Source organism: Coregonus lavaretus (genome assembly GCF_964263955.1).
Source record: "Coregonus lavaretus genome assembly, chromosome: 7".
Classification (NCBI taxonomy): domain Eukaryota; kingdom Metazoa; phylum Chordata; class Actinopteri; order Salmoniformes; family Salmonidae; genus Coregonus; species Coregonus lavaretus.
Genome location: NC_139994.1, coordinates 56,557,891 through 56,573,203, shown reverse-complemented (window position 1 = coordinate 56,573,203; position 15,313 = coordinate 56,557,891). Strand labels below are relative to the sequence as shown.

Here is a 15,313-nt window from a genome sequence, read left to right as displayed (position 1 = left end):
TCATAAGGCCTGCGTAACACTGTCATAAGGCCTGCGTAACCCTGTCATAAAGCCTGCGTAACACTGTCATAAGGCCTGCATAACACTGTCATAAGGCCTGTATAACACTGTCATAAGGCCTGCATAACACTGTCATAAGGCCTGCATAACACTGTCATAAGACTGACATAGATATGAATAGGCGTCATGCTAGTTTATAACAAAATTATGTATGACAGACAGTCATGTTGCAAGCAAGGGTCTCTTTCATTGCCGGTCATTTCATTGCAGGGGCGCAACTTTGATTTTAGAAGTGGGGGGGGGACATTATTATTATTTTTTTTTTTCAGTCTGATAAACACTCCAAACAGCCTACCCGACCGCTCGGAGGCGTCCGCATAGTCCTAAAGCCCACCGTTACCTTGTTTTGTATCAAATTCCAATGATAAAACTGTGGGGGGACAAAAAACGAATTTCAGAATATGGGGGAGGGCATGTCCGCCTGTCCCCAGTAAAAGTTGCGCCCCTGATCTGTGGTACACTAAAACGTGTGTTTCAGTGCATAATATATTACTAATATAACATAATATATAACTTTATTCAGCCAGGTAAGTAAATTCTCCTTCAAACCATTCATAAAAGGTTTATGGAGCAAATATCAAAGATATAACACATAATGACAGTTTCATGGCAACTTTAAGTTTACCTTATGGTCTAGGCATTATAGCATTGTTCAAATAAGGTGTTACTAGTGGAATTTCTTTTTGGTAGGAACATCATAACACATTCTTTAAAAAATATGTGTAAAAAAGTCAAGCAAAGGAACTCTTTTACCATATAATTATGGAATGCAGTTCAATCACGGAACTACTCTTCCTTATAGCAATCCATAAACCAACTTTCCCACAACTTAATATCCAACTTCTTCCCAAAATAATTACTTGTATAGCCTTCTGTAAAAGACTGACTAAAAATGACATTTTTTATCTTGAAAACAACAGGCCACAGCCTACCAGACAACAGCAGAAACACTGTTGATTTATGACACATAAATGGACCAAAAGTCCAAAGAAGAAGGTACTTTTAAAGGGGTGTCTATTGGCTATGAGGTTAGAGTTAACATTTAGTGTCGTTTGAAGTTCTACATGGCCCTACAATCAACTTGTGGTTCTTAGTGATTTCCCTTTTGTCAAAGTTTCCTTCAAAATAAATGTCCCATTAAAGTGGTTTCCTCAATGTGACAACAGAGCACAAAGGAGCCCCTAGTAAGTAAAAGAGAGGGCACTAGGTTGCACTGGGTAAAATGTATCTCGACTGTCGCAGAAGTTTGTGACCCAGTTCAAGTACTTTCAATCTGATTCCTATAGAAAAAGACAAAAAAGGTATCCACAGCCAACCAATACTACCACCCAGCTTAGATGGCACAAAACAGGGAGGTGAAGGCAGACGGGGGGCGCTGAGAGTGTGCACAGTGTATTCTCTGTCAGAGATGGCAGCCTACCGTCTGGACAGAAGTGGGACAGAGCTCCACTTATCTACACATGACTGCGGAAGTGGTGGGGAAAGGTCAGTGGTTGCCTGCTCCTCAACGGGATGAACCACAGAATTTTCCAGGTAGTGCCAAACACCTCGGCCAGAGTCCGCTGCCAGGATTTATTTGACCCACCACCAGACCCGCCTCTGAAAGAGAAAGTGAAAATAATGTGCACAAGCATGCGCACAGATCTCAAGTCTGAATGGGCCCAAAAGAGAAACACCAAATTCAACTTAATGGTACTGCAATGTTTTGTCAACTAGCTGGACAAATTGTTTCCAATCAGATAAGTAAAATCTGAACCTGAAGAGGCTGTCCACAGAGCTCAGCAAAGGATTTTCTTGGAAAAGGAACAAACCCATGGTACTTACATTTCATTTGAGAAGTGAGCCATTTTCTCAATGGTGGTGGTGTCCTGTTAGGTGGTAACACAAGAGGAACATAGTCTAAACATTGATAGATTTCACATCTTTGAGTAGGGTGGCTACAAGCATTGGGCCAGTAACCAAAAGGTTGCTGGTTCGAATCCCAGAGCCGACTAGGTGAAAAATCTGTAGATGTGCCCTTGAGCAAAGCACTTAACCCTAATTGCTCCTGTAAGTCGCTCTGTAATGTAACTGTAGTTTGCATGATCACAGGCTGCCCTGGAATATGTATTTGCATGTGTACTAATTAGCCAGGTAAATGTCTCCAAATGGAGGCCTTACACACAAAGCGCTACATCAAACAGATAACACACCACATGCAAATTAGGAGACATTAATGCGCCCGCCCGCCCGTGCTGTGAGGCCCAGGTTTACAAATTAAGTTGTTTTTTGAAAAGGACATCTCTACGTGTTAATTCAACAAGCAAATAGCCTAACTAGCACATTACTATCCATGGTTATTCTCAATTGATAACATGCTGTTATCATCTTTACTTATTCCTGACGGGTTGTTTTTCTCTGTGAACAACAAACAACTGATCAACATCCTGCCGTTCCCTTCCTTACCATATGATTTGTTGTCTGAAAAGAACCTATGGCTTCTGGTGGCATGCACCCATACATTGAGACCTGGACGTGTAGGGATTTGGCCAATCACCAAATCTGTTACTAAGCTTGTTCATGGGTCTATGCAACAAGACAAGTACAGAACTAACTATGCCTTCCAGGCCCCAATCCCTTAATGTCATCAAGTAGAAAAAGTATGTGTGGCTACCAGAAAGACCCATGTTTACCCAGAGGGACAGTAACCGAAATAAAGACTTAGCAGTCCAGATAAGAGGGTTTTACACAGCTGGGCTCACATGTAAGCTGTTAAGTCTACTGCACCTTGGTGCTGGTGTATTACATCCTGGAAATCCACTCACAGAGGTTAAAGGTGAGGGCTCATCTGGTTAGGAGTCATGACAGTCAAGGACACGGTCAAGTTTACAAACACATCCTAATATTCTCACTACTCCAACAACAATAGCTAAGCATCTGGATTGAGTGTGCGGACACTAGTCGCATACCCAGGGAATGGAATTGAGGCAGATTGGCATACATCAGAATTAGAAAATAACTAGGTTGCATGAAATGGGCAGTGTAAACAGTGCATAACTTGCTACTTTGATATATAACAAATACATTGATATTTACTTGACTACAATTTTCTGACCACAATCTCTAACAAGAGACAGTAGGAAGAGTAGCTGCTGCTTCTGCAAAAGCTAATGGAGATCCAAATAAACAGGAGAGCGATTTGACTCACTGTCAGGATGCCAGCCACCTGAGTATAGAAGAGGCTGCTCATGCCTCCGAACATCACCAGACCCATGATCGCAGACACTCGTATCAGGGCGAGCTCATGACGTGCCATGAATGCCTCCTGTGAGAGAACAACCAGAAGAGGCCAAAGTCAACTTCACAGCACCATGCACATACCCCCATCCTCCTTTCACACATTCAGCATACTACCCACCTACACCTCCTACTCTGCATGTAAAGACCTGGGCTTACAAACCTTGGAGTCCCGACGCACCCATCTGTGCAGATTCTTTGCCCAGAAGCTTGCAAAATCCCAGGAATACAGCACATGGCTGTCTCAGACGAGGCCGTTTCTGTGGCAGATCTACCCGATCCAGTCAAACGGAACCTTCCCATACTCTCACTGATAAATATGACTACCGCCCTATGCCTGCCTACTTTGTAAGACTGCTCAATGCTGCTTAACTGTGAAAAAGGTTTTACGAAATATGAAATACCAGTAACTTTAAAAATATATTTGTTTTGTTTATTTGCACACGCTATTTGCACACGCCTATGTATGCTGCAATTCAGCTTTCAGCTGCAAATGTGTGCATCTCTATTCAAATGTTCATCATCAAGGCATAGAAGGGAGGGTGGTTTTAGGGGTCTGACAGGCAGTTATCTGTAAGAGCTTGATTACACACTTTCCAAGGAAATATGGACAAATCTTGACTTGAATTAGAAAGTAATCCAAATCGTTGTTGACGACATTCTTCCTTGTGATTGCTATTACTAAATAAAACCAAGTCATGAAACCAAGCTGTCCAGTAATTCATTCCTATTCATTCTAGTTTAGTGTTAAAGGCCTCACTTTTCATTCTTGACTTTACCTGGTCCAATGTGGTCAAGGGCTGGAAGTAATAGAACTGGCAGAAGTCCAGAGCCAGGGTGAACAAACTGAGGACCTGTGTGTAAAAACAGAGTTGCAAGAAGAGCCAGTGGTTGTCCTCCCCTACACAATTATTTATCCTGCCAGGAGACAAGAGGGAGAAAAATACATTTTACAGGACTGCTCAAAGGCCTAGTTACAAGCTAGGAAAATATCAAGCACATTTTCCAAACAAGATAAACAGATATCTAGGCCTAAACCGTTCAATTAACTGTCTATCGATTTTAGCAATATGTGGCTGTCACACTCTGGCTCCGGGACTGTGTGTTAGAGCCAGGGTGTATTTCATTTGGTGGTGTTGGGGATGGGTGTGTTTCATTTGTTTGTGTTTAGTGGTGATTGGTCAATGACTCCCAATCGGAGGTAACGAGTGTCAGCTGTCGGCTCGTTATCTCTGATTGGGAGCCATATTTAAACTGTGTGTTTTCACTTTGTGGTTGTGGGTTTTTGTTCCATTGTTCTATGTTACGTGTTCCTGTTCAGTTGTAGTCACTGAGGACGTTACGATCGTGTTTTGTTTCGTTTTCGTGTGTGCGCTTTACATAATAAAGTATGTACGCTTATCACGCTGCGCCTTGGTCCGCTCATTTTGAAGATGATCGTGACAGAAAAACCCACCACAAAAGGACCAAGCGGCGTGTCCAGCGGCAACAGTATCCACCTATAAAGGATTCGTGGACATGGGAGGAGATACTGGCTGGAGAGGGTCCTTGGGCACAACCGGGAGAATATCGCCGCCCTCGTGAAGAGCTGGAGGCAGCGAAAGCCGAGAGGAGGTGGTATGAGGAGGCAGCACGGAGTCGAGGCTGGAAGCCCGTGGACGAGAGGCAACCCCAAGAAATTTTTTGGGGGGGGGCACATGGCTTGGGCGGCTGGGCAGCAGGAGGCTGCCACAGGTAGACGTGGAGAGAAGGCTACCGGAGTACGGGAGCCATTGGCGAGTAGAGGGAGGGAAGTTGTTGTGGCACGGCGTGAGAGACTGAAGTGTGTTACCAGTCCTGTCCGGCCCGTTCCTGAGCCCCGGTTAAGGCCAGTGGTGTGTGTTCCCAGTACGGACCGGCCTGTGTCTACTCCACGCGTCAAGCCCACGGTGTGCGTCGCCAGCCCAGCCCGGCCTGTTCCTGCGCCACGTACGAAGCCTACGGTGTGCGTCGCCAGCCCAGCCCGGCCTGTCCCTGCGCCACGTAGGAAGCCTACGGTGTGCGTCGCCAGCCCAGCCCGGCCTGTTCCTGCGCCACGTACGAAGCCTACGGTGTGCGTCGCCAGCCCAGCCCGGCCTGTCCCTGCGCCACGTAGGAAGCCTACGGTGTGCGTCGCCAGCCCAGCCCGGCCTGTTCCTGCGCCACGTACAAAGCCTACGGTGTGCGTCGCCAGCCCAGCCTGGCCTGTCCCTGCGTCACGTAGGAAACCTACGGTGTGCGTCGCCAGCCCAGCCCGGCCTGTTCCTGTGCCACGTACGGAGCCTACGGTGTGCGTCGCCAGCCCGGCCCGGCCTGTTCCTGCCACTCGCACCAAACCAGGGGTGCGAGTCGCCAGCCTGGTCCAGCCCGTTCCGGCTATTCGCACCAAGCCTCCGGTGTGTCCCCAGAGTCCTGTGCGTCCTGTTGCTGCTCCCCGCACTAGCCCTGAGATGCGTGTCCTCAGCCCGGGACCACCAGTTCCGGCACCACGCACTAGGCCTTGTGTGCGTCCCCAGGATCCGTCAGCCAGCCATGAGCAGCCAGATCCGTCAGCCAGCCATGAGCAGCCAGATCCGTCAGCCAGCCATGAGCAGCCAGATCCGTCAGCCAGCCATGAGCAGCCAGATCCGTTAGCCAGCCATGAGCAGCCAGATCCGTCAGCCAGCCATGAGCAGCCAGATCCGTCAGCCAGCCATGAGCAGCCAGATCCGTCAGCCAGCCATGAGCAGCCAGATCCGTCAGCCAGCCATGAGCAGCCAGATCCGTCAGCCAGCCATGGGCAGCCAGATCCGTCAGCCAGCCATGAGCCGTCCAGCCAGGATCCGCCAGAGCCGTCCAGCCGGGATCCGCCAGAGCCGTCCAGCCGGGATCCGCCAGAGCCGTCCAGCCGGGATCCGCCAGAGCCGTCCAGCCGGGATCCGCCAGAGCCGTCCAGCCGGGATCCGCCAGAGCCGTCCAGCCGGGATCCGCCAGAGCCGTCCAGCCGGGATCCGCCAGAGCCGTCCAGCCGGGATCCGCCAGAGCCGTCCAGCCGGGATCCGCCAGCCAGCCAGGATCCACCAGAGCCAGCCAGCCAGGATCCGCCATTTAGTCCGGTGCTGCCCCTTAGCTCGGTGTTGCTCCTTATCCTGGTGCTGTCCCTTATCCTGGTGCTGCCCCTTAGTCCGGTGCTGTCCCTTAGCTCGGTGCTGCTCCTTATCCTGGTGCTGTCCCTTAGTCCGGTGCTGCCCCTTAGTCCGGTGCTGCCTCTTAGTCCGGTGCTGCCCCTTAATCCAGGTGGGTTAGGTTGTAGGGTGGTCAAATGGAGGAGGCTACTAAAGCGGGTAGTGACTATGGTGGGGTGGGGACCACGACCAGTGCCAGAGCCGCCCCCGAGGAGCAACACCCACCCAGCCCTCCCCATTTTTTGGGTTAGGCGCGGTCGGAGTCCGCGCCTTTGGGGGGGGGGTACTGTCACACTCTGGCTCCGGGACTGTGTGTTAGAGCCAGGGTGTATTTCATTTGGTGGTGTTGGGGATGGGTGTGTTTCATTTGTTTGTGTTTAGTGGTGATTGGTCAATGACTCCCAATCGGAGGTAACGAGTGTCAGCTGTCGGCTCGTTATCTCTGATTGGGAGCCATATTTAAACTGTGTGTTTTCACTTTGTGGTTGTGGGTTTTTGTTCCATTGTTCTATGTTACGTGTTCCTGTTCAGTTGTAGTCACTGAGGACGTTACGATCGTGTTTTGTTTCGTTTTCGTGTGTGCGCTTTACATAATAAAGTATGTACGCTTATCACGCTGCGCCTTGGTCCGCTCATTTTGAAGACGATCGTGACAGTGGCAATCCTGGAGGTGCTGCTAAAGAGGTGCAGAGCTAACTACTGTCCAGTTGTCCCCCTCTCTTGGCCGGTTCAGTGAAAGACACCCTGACAATATCACCATCAGCTCATTTAATGCAACAGAAAATTCTAAATGCACACCCAGAACAAGCTGTCTTGTTTAGCTGAATGTCCTATGGGAATGCTAGATGTTTTCGAAGCCTTACCATGGACAATGGTGGTCCATTCTACGTACACAATGGCCACAGCGACTGCAGTGGTGGGACCGTTTTGGTCTCATCATGTTGCACTTGGTACACATTTCCCACTGCTCTCGTTCTGAAACAAAGTAAAAGAAAAAGTGTCATGACTGACCATGTCAAATTATATACTGTTGCCATGACCCAGGCAACAAACCTTATATCAGTGGATCTTATCCCAAGTGTACAAAACATAAAGACCAACTTTCTAATATTGAGTTGCCCCCTGTCTATGTCATGGACAGAGCAAGTGTTCTTAATGTTTTGTACACTCAGTATATATAAGTCATTAAAACTTGTTTTTCAACCACTCCACAAATGTCTTGTTAACAAACTATCGTTTTGGCAAGTCGGTTAGGACATCTACTTTGTGCATGACAAGTAATTTTTCCAACAATTGTTTACAGACAGATTATTTTACTTATAATTCACTGTATCACAATTCCAGTGGGTCAGAAGTTTACATACACTAAGTTGACTGTGCCTTCAAACAGCTTGGAAAATTCCAGAAAATGATGTCATGGCTTTAGAAGCTTCTGATAGGCTAATTGACATCATTTGAGTCAATTGGAGGTCTACCTGTGGATATATTTCAAGGCCTACCTTCAAACTCAGTGCCTCTTTGCTTGACATCATGGGAAAATCAAAAGAAATCAGCCAAAACCTCAGAAAAAAAATGGTAGACCTCCACAAGTCTGGTTCATCCTTAGGAGCAATTTCCCAAACGCCTGAAGGTACCACGTTCATCTGTACAAACAATAGTACGCAAGTACAAACACCATGGGACCATGCAGCCGTCATACCGCTCAGGAAGGAGACGTGTTTTGTCTCCTAGAGATGAACTTACTTGGGTGCGAAAAGTGCAAATCAATCCCAGAACAACAGCAAAGGACCTTGTGAAGATGCTGGAGGAAACAGGTACAAAAGTATCTATATCCACAGTAAAACGAGTCCTATATCGACATAACCTGAAAGGCCGCTCAGCAAGGAAGAAGCCACTGCTCCAAAACCGCCATAAAAAAGCCAGACTACGGTTTTTTGAGAAATGTCATCTGATCTGATGAAACAAAAATAGAACTGTTTGGCCATAATGACCATCGTTATGTTTGGAGGAAAAAGGGGGTTGCTTGCAATGCGAAGAACACCGTCCCAAACGTGAAGCACGGGGGTGGCAGCATCATGCTGTGGGGGTGCTTTGCTGCAGGAGGGACTGGTGCTCTTCACAAAATAGATGGCATCATGAGGAAGGAAAAGTATGTGGATATATATTGAAGCAACATCTCAAGACATCAGTCAGGAAGTTCAAGCTTGGTCGCAAATGGGTCTTCCAAATGGACAATGACCCAAAGCATACTTCCAAAGTTGTGGCAAAATGGCTTAAGGACAACAAAGTCAAGGTATTGGAGTGGCCATCACAAAGCCCTGACCTCAATCCCATAGAACATTTGTGGGCAGAACTGAAAAAGCGTGTGCGAGCAAGGAGGCCTACAAACCTGACTCAGTTACACCAGCTCTGTCAGGAGGAATGGGCCAAAATTCACCCAAATTATTGTGGGAGCTTGTGGATGGCTACCCGAAACGTTTGACCCAAGTTAAACAATTGAAAAGCAATGCTACCAAATACTAATTGAGTGTATGTAAACTTCTGACCCACTGGGAATGTGATGAAAGAAATACAAGCTGAAATAAATTATTCTCTCTACTATTATTCTGACATTTCACATTCTTAAAATAAAGTGGTGATCCTAACTGACCTAAGACAGGGAATTTTTACTAGGATTAAATGTCAGGAATTGTGAAAAACTGAGTTTAAATGTATTTGGCTAAGGTGTATGTAAACTTCCGACCAACTGTATATACATACACACACACACACACTACCGTTCAAAAGTTTGGGGTCACTTAGAAATGTCCTTGTTTTCGAAAGAAAAGCATTTTTTTTGTCCATTAAAATAAAATAAAATCGATCAGAAATACAGTGTAGACATTGTTAATGTTGTAAATGGCTTTTGTAGCTGGAAACGGCTGACTTTTTTTGGAATATCTACATAGGCGTACAGAGGCCAATTATCAGCAACCATCAGTCCTGTGTTCCAATGGCACGTTGTGTTTGCTAATCCAAGTTTATCGTTTTAAAAGGCTAATTGATCATTAGAAAAACCCTTTTGCAATTATGTTAGCACAGCTGAAAACTGTTCTGCTGATTAAAGAAGCAATAAAACTGGCCTTCTTGAGACTAGTTGAGTATCTAGAGCATCAGCAATTGTGAGTTTGATTACAGGCTCAAAATGGCCAGAAACAAATAACTTTCTTCTGAAACTCATCAGTCTATTCTTGCTCTGAGAAATGAAGGCTATTCCATGCGAGAAACTGCCAAGAAACTGAAGATCTCGTACAACGCTGTGTACTACTCCCTTCACAGAACAGTGCAAACTGTCTCTAACCAGAATAGAAAGAGAAGTGGGAGGCCCCGGTGCACAACTGAGCAAGAGGACAAATACATTAGAGTGTCTAGTTTGAGAAACAGATGCCTCACAGGTCCTCAACTGGCAGCTTCATTAAATAGTACCCGCAAAACACCAGTCTCAACATCAACAGTGAAGAGGTGACTCCGGGATGCTGACCTTCTAGGCAGAGTTGCAAAGAAAAAGCCATATATCAGACTGGCCAATAAAAATAAAAGATTAAGATGGGCAAAAGAACACAGACACTGGACAGAGGAAGATTGGAAAAAAAGTGTTATGGACAGACGAATCGAAGTTTGAGGTGTTCGGATCACAAAGAAGAACATTTGTGAGACACAAACCAAATGAAAAGATGCTGGAGGAGTGCTTGATGCCATCTGTCTAGCATGGTGGAGGCAATGTGATGGTCTGGGTGTGCTTTGGTGGTGGTAAAGTGGGAGATTTGTACAGGGTAAAAGGGATCTTGAAGAAGGAAGGCTATCACTCCATTTTGAAACGCCATGCCATACCCTGTGGACGGCGCTTGATTGGAGCCAATTTCCTCCTACAACAGGACAATGACCCAAAGCACAGCTCCAAACTATGCAAGAACTATTTAGGGAAAAAGCAGTCAGCTGGTATTTTGTCTATAATGGAGTGGCCAGCACAGTCACTGGATCTCAACCCTATTGAGCTGTTGTGGGAGAAGCTTGACCGTATGGTACGTAAGAAGTGCCCATCAAGCCAATCCAACTTGTGGGAGGTGTTTCAGGAAGCATGGGGTGAAATCTCTTCAGATTACCTTAACAAATTGACAACTAGAATGCCAAAGGTCTGCAAGGCTGTAATTGCTGCAAATGGAGGATTATTTGACGAAAGTAAAGTTTGAAGGACACAATTATTATTTCAATTAAAAATCATTATTTCTAACCTTGTCAATGACTACATTTCCTATTCATATTGCTATATTTCCTATTCAAACTCATTTCATGTATGTTTTCATGGAAAACAAGGAACCTTTTTCAGGACCCTGTCTTTCAAAGATAATTCGTAAAAATCCAAATAACTTCACAGATCTTCACTGTAAAGGGTTTAAACCCTGTTTCCAATGCTTGTTCAATGAACCATAAACAATTAATGAACATGCACCTGTGGACGGTCGTTAAGACACTAACAGCTTACAGACGGTAGGCAATTAAGGTCACAGTTATGAAAACTTAGGACACTAAAAGAGGCCTTTCTACTGACTCTGAAAAACACCAAAAGAAAGATGCCCAGGGTCCCTGCTCATCTGCGTGAACGTGCCTTAGGCATGCTGCAAGGAGGCATGAGTACTGCAGATGTGGCCAGGGCAATAAATTGCAATGTCCGTACTGTGAGACGCCTAAGACAGCACTACAGGGAGACAGGACGGACAGCTGATCGTCATCGCAGTGGCAGACCACATGTAACAACACCTGCACAGGATCGGTAAATCCAAACATCATACCTGCGGGACAGGTACAGGATGGCAACAACAACTGCCCGAGTTACACAAGGAACGCACAATCCCTCCATCAGTGCTCAGACTGTCCGCAATAGGCTGAGAAAGGCTGGACTGAGGGCTTGTAGGCCTGTTGTAAGGCAGGTCCTCACCAGACATCACCGGCAACAACGCCGCCTATGGGCACAAACCCACCGTCGCTGGAACAGACAGGACTAGCAAAAAGTGCTCTTTACTGACGAGTCGAGGTTTTGTCTCACCAGGGTGATGGTCGGATTCGCGTTTATCGTCGAAGGAATGAGTGTTACACCGTGGCCTGTACTCTGAAGCGGGATCGATTTGGAGGTGGAGGATCCGTCATGGTCTGGGGCAATGTGTCACAGCATCATCAGACTGAGCTTGTTGTCATTGCAGGCAATCTCAACGCTGTGCGTTACAGGGAAGACATCCTCCTCCCTCATTCGGTACCCTTCCTGCAGGCTCATCCTGACATGACCCTCCAGCATGACAATGCCACCAGACATACTGCTCGTTCTGTGCGTGATTTCCTGCAAGACAGTGTTCTGCCATGGCCAGCGAACAGCCCGGATCTCAATAACATTAAGCACGTCTGGGACCTGTTGGATCGGAGGGTGAGGGCTAGGGCAATTCCCCCCAGAAATGTCAGGGAACGTGCAGGTGCCTTGGTGGAAGAGTGGGGTAACATCTCACAGCAAGAACTGGCAAATCTGGTGCAGTCCATGAGGAGGAGATGCACTGCAGTACTTAATGCAGCTGGTGGCCACACCAGATACTGACTGTTACTTTTAATTTTGACCCCCCCTTTGTTCAGGGACACATTATTCAATTTATGTTAGTCACATTACATTTACATTTAAATTTTAGTCATTTAGCAGACGCTCTTATCCAGAGCGACTTACAGTTAGTGAGTGCATACATTTTCATACTTAAATATTTTGTTTATTATAAGTATTTGTAATTTTACATCCAAAGTTTGTTAAAAAGTCACATGTCTGTGGAACTTGTTCAGTTAATGTCTCAGTTGTTGAATCTTGTTATGTTCATACAAATATTTACACATGTTAAGTTGGCTGAAAATAAACGCAGTTGACAGTGAGAGGACGTTTCTTTTTTTGCTGAGTTTATATACAGTACCAGTCAAAAGTTTGGACACACCTACTCATTCAAGGGTTTTCTTTATTTTTTACTATTTTCTATATTGTAGAATAATAGTGAAGACATCAAAACTATGATATAACACATATGGAATCAAGTCGTAACCAAAAAAAGTGTTAAACAAATCAAAATATATTTTATATTTGAGATTCTTCAAATAGCCACCCTTTGCCTTGATGACAGCTTTGCACACCCTTGGCATTCTCTCAACTAGCTTCATGAGGTAGTCACCAGGAATGCATTTCAATTAACAGGTGTACCTTTTTAAAAGTTAATTTGTGTAATTTCTTTCCTTCTTAATGTGTTTGAGCCAATCAGTTGTGTTGTGACAAGGTAGGGGGGTATACAGAAGATAGCCCTACTTGGTAAAAGACCAAGTCCATATTATGGCAAGAACAGCTCAAATAAGCAAAGAGAAACAACAGTCCATCATTACTTTAAGACATGAAGGTCAGTCAATACGGAACATTTCAAGAACTTTGAAAGTTTCTTCAAGTGCAGTCGCAAAAACAATCAGGCGTTATGATGAAACTGGCTCTAATGAGGACCGCCACAGGAATGGAAGACCCAGAGTTACCTCTGCTGCAGAGGATATGTTCATTAGTTACCAGCCTCAGAAATTGCAGCCCAAATAAATGCTTCACAGATTTCAAGTCACAGACACATCTCAACATCAACTGTGTGAATCAGGCCTTCATGGTCGAATTGCTGCAAAGAAACCACTACTAAAGGACACCAATAAGAAGAAGCGACCCGCTTGGGCCAAGAAAAAACAAGTGCAATGGACATTAGACCGGTGGAAATTTGATATTTGGTCTGGAGTCCAAATTTGAGATTTTTGGTTCTAACCGCCGTGTCTTTGTGAGACGCGGTGTGGGTGAACGGATGATCTCCGCATGTGTAGTTCCCACCGTAAAGCATGGAGGAGGAGGTGTTATGGTGTCGGGGTGCTTTGCTGGTGACACTGTCTGTGATTTATTTAGAATTCAAGGCACACTTAACCAGCATGGCTACCACAGCATTCTGCAGCGATACGCCATCCCATCTGGTTTGGGCTTAGTGGGACTATCATTTGTTTTCAACAGGACAATGACCCAACAAACCTCCAGGCTGTGTAAGGGCTATTTTATCAAGAAGGAGAGTGATGGAAAAGCAACCAACAAGTGCTCAACATTTGTGGGAACTCCTTCAAGACTGTTGGAAAAGCATTCCAGGTGAAGCTGGTTGAGAGAATGCCAAGAGTGTGCAAATCTGTCATCAAGGCAAAGGGTGGCTACTTTGAAGAATCTCAAATATAAAATATATTTTTGATTAGTTTAACACTTTTTTGGTTACTACATGATTTCATATGTGTTATTTCATAGTTTCGATGTGTTCAATATTATTCTACAATGTAGAAAATAGTAAAAAATTAAGAAAAACCCTTGAATGAGTAGGTGTGTCCAAACTTTTGACTGGTAGTGTATATATATCAGTATTCGTGACACAGAGGCTGTGGAATGTCACATTACCTGAGTGAGGGATGAGGGGGTCATGTGGGAGTCGGCCAGGGTCGGCTGTAGAAGCTCTAAAAAGTGCTGCCATACAGAGTGCTGATGCTACGTAGTAACCTAGGAGCAGAGGTACAGGATGACTATAGCAGTCAAAGTCATTGATGAAGCAGACATAACTAAACACCTGTTCTGTGGGATTAATACGCACTGACAACCAAGGCCCAGGGTATATGCCCCTCATAGAAATGGGGCAGTAGCACCAACTTGGGGACGAAGAAGGAGTTGTAGAGCCAGATGGCGAACACCATACTGATGCAGAACCAGCCCATGGGGTCCACCACAAAGTGCAGCCGAAGCTTCATGGCTCCTGTGACTTTGGGACACCGAGGGACGATGTGTCATAACCTCCCTGGAGAAAAAGATAGCTAAATTACAGCATATGATCAGAGTTAATCAACAGGTTAGGTCGCACCTGTTAAGGCTGTACTCGATAACCATTGAGCTTAGTCAATTTTATCTCTCTTTCTCATACACTTCTACTGACTCTTTTCTGAGGTGTGTCCATGAGTCATGAAGGATAGCGTACACCCCCCACCCATAACACGTCTCATTAGATACACACACCCACAACTGCACAATAAGTTAAACATTCTGACACTTTAGAAGCCAGCTCCATATTTGCCAAAGTACATCATGTCAAGCAGACAGGTAGATTCTAGAATGTAGATTCTAGAATGTAGACACATTAAACATATTGGGTTATCTACTGTACCTTGCTAGCTAGCTATTCTGACAGGTAGCTAACGCGTTAGCTAGCTAACTAGCTGGGCTTGGTCTTCCTAAATTGAGCTTGATTTGTAAATAACTAGACCTGGTGATAACTAGTTAGCATAGCAGTAACCATTCAAAATGTAGCTTTCACATTACTTTAGTTACTCCACCTACCTATCAAGCTGGGGATATGTATTGCTAAACTTCAGAGGGATACCCACTTATTATCGCTCTTTTTCCATGAGCACACCACCGGTTCAGTTCTTCCGTGGAGGAGAAGCAACACTGTAATGAATGAAATGCCGTCAGAAATATGAGTTCTGCTGCCACCTACTGGACCTGCGTTTGAACTCTTTTTGTAGATGTATTTTTTGCCAGCCCCCCAAAAGATATTCTGGCAGTGTTATTTGTATTCGTAAAAATTATATTCAAACGTCAAAAGCAGAAAAAAAATATTATTTCAAAAACTAAATATAATTGACCCATCATGCAATCTGAGGTCAAGGTTCGTTTTGCCTTGCTGCTTCCGCCT

General features: G+C 45.4%; 1 protein-coding gene across 1 annotated transcript; it reads right to left on the bottom strand.

The window, feature by feature from the left end:
- Positions 1 to 258: 258 nt before the first annotated feature.
- Positions 259 to 15,051, bottom strand: LOC311132992 (palmitoyltransferase ZDHHC21-like). The gene is made up of 8 exons (XM_084166407.1): positions 14,956 to 15,051; positions 14,219 to 14,419; positions 14,029 to 14,127; positions 7,382 to 7,493; positions 4,116 to 4,254; positions 3,248 to 3,364; positions 1,885 to 1,928; positions 259 to 1,659 (listed from the first exon to the last, which is right to left on the bottom strand). Exons 2-8 carry the CDS (start codon positions 14,370 to 14,372, stop codon positions 1,515 to 1,517), a joined length of 810 nt encoding a protein of 269 aa, XP_084022533.1. The 5' UTR covers positions 14,373 to 14,419; positions 14,956 to 15,051; the 3' UTR covers positions 259 to 1,514.
- Positions 15,052 to 15,313: the final 262 nt, after the last annotated feature.

Excerpts from the sequence above, each read along its gene's own strand:
- LOC311132992 (XM_084166407.1), bottom strand. The coding sequence starts at position 14,372 with ATGAAGCTTCGGCTGCACTTTGTGGTGGACCCCATGGGCTGGTTCTGC. Across the intron at positions 14,128-14,218 it reads ACCCTGGGCCTTGGTTGTCA|GTTACTACGTAGCATCAGCA; the intron begins GTGCGTATTAAT and ends CTCTGCTCCTAG. Across the intron at positions 4,255-7,381 it reads ATGGACCACCATTGTCCATG|GATAAATAATTGTGTAGGGG; the intron begins GTAAGGCTTCGA and ends GTCTCCTGGCAG.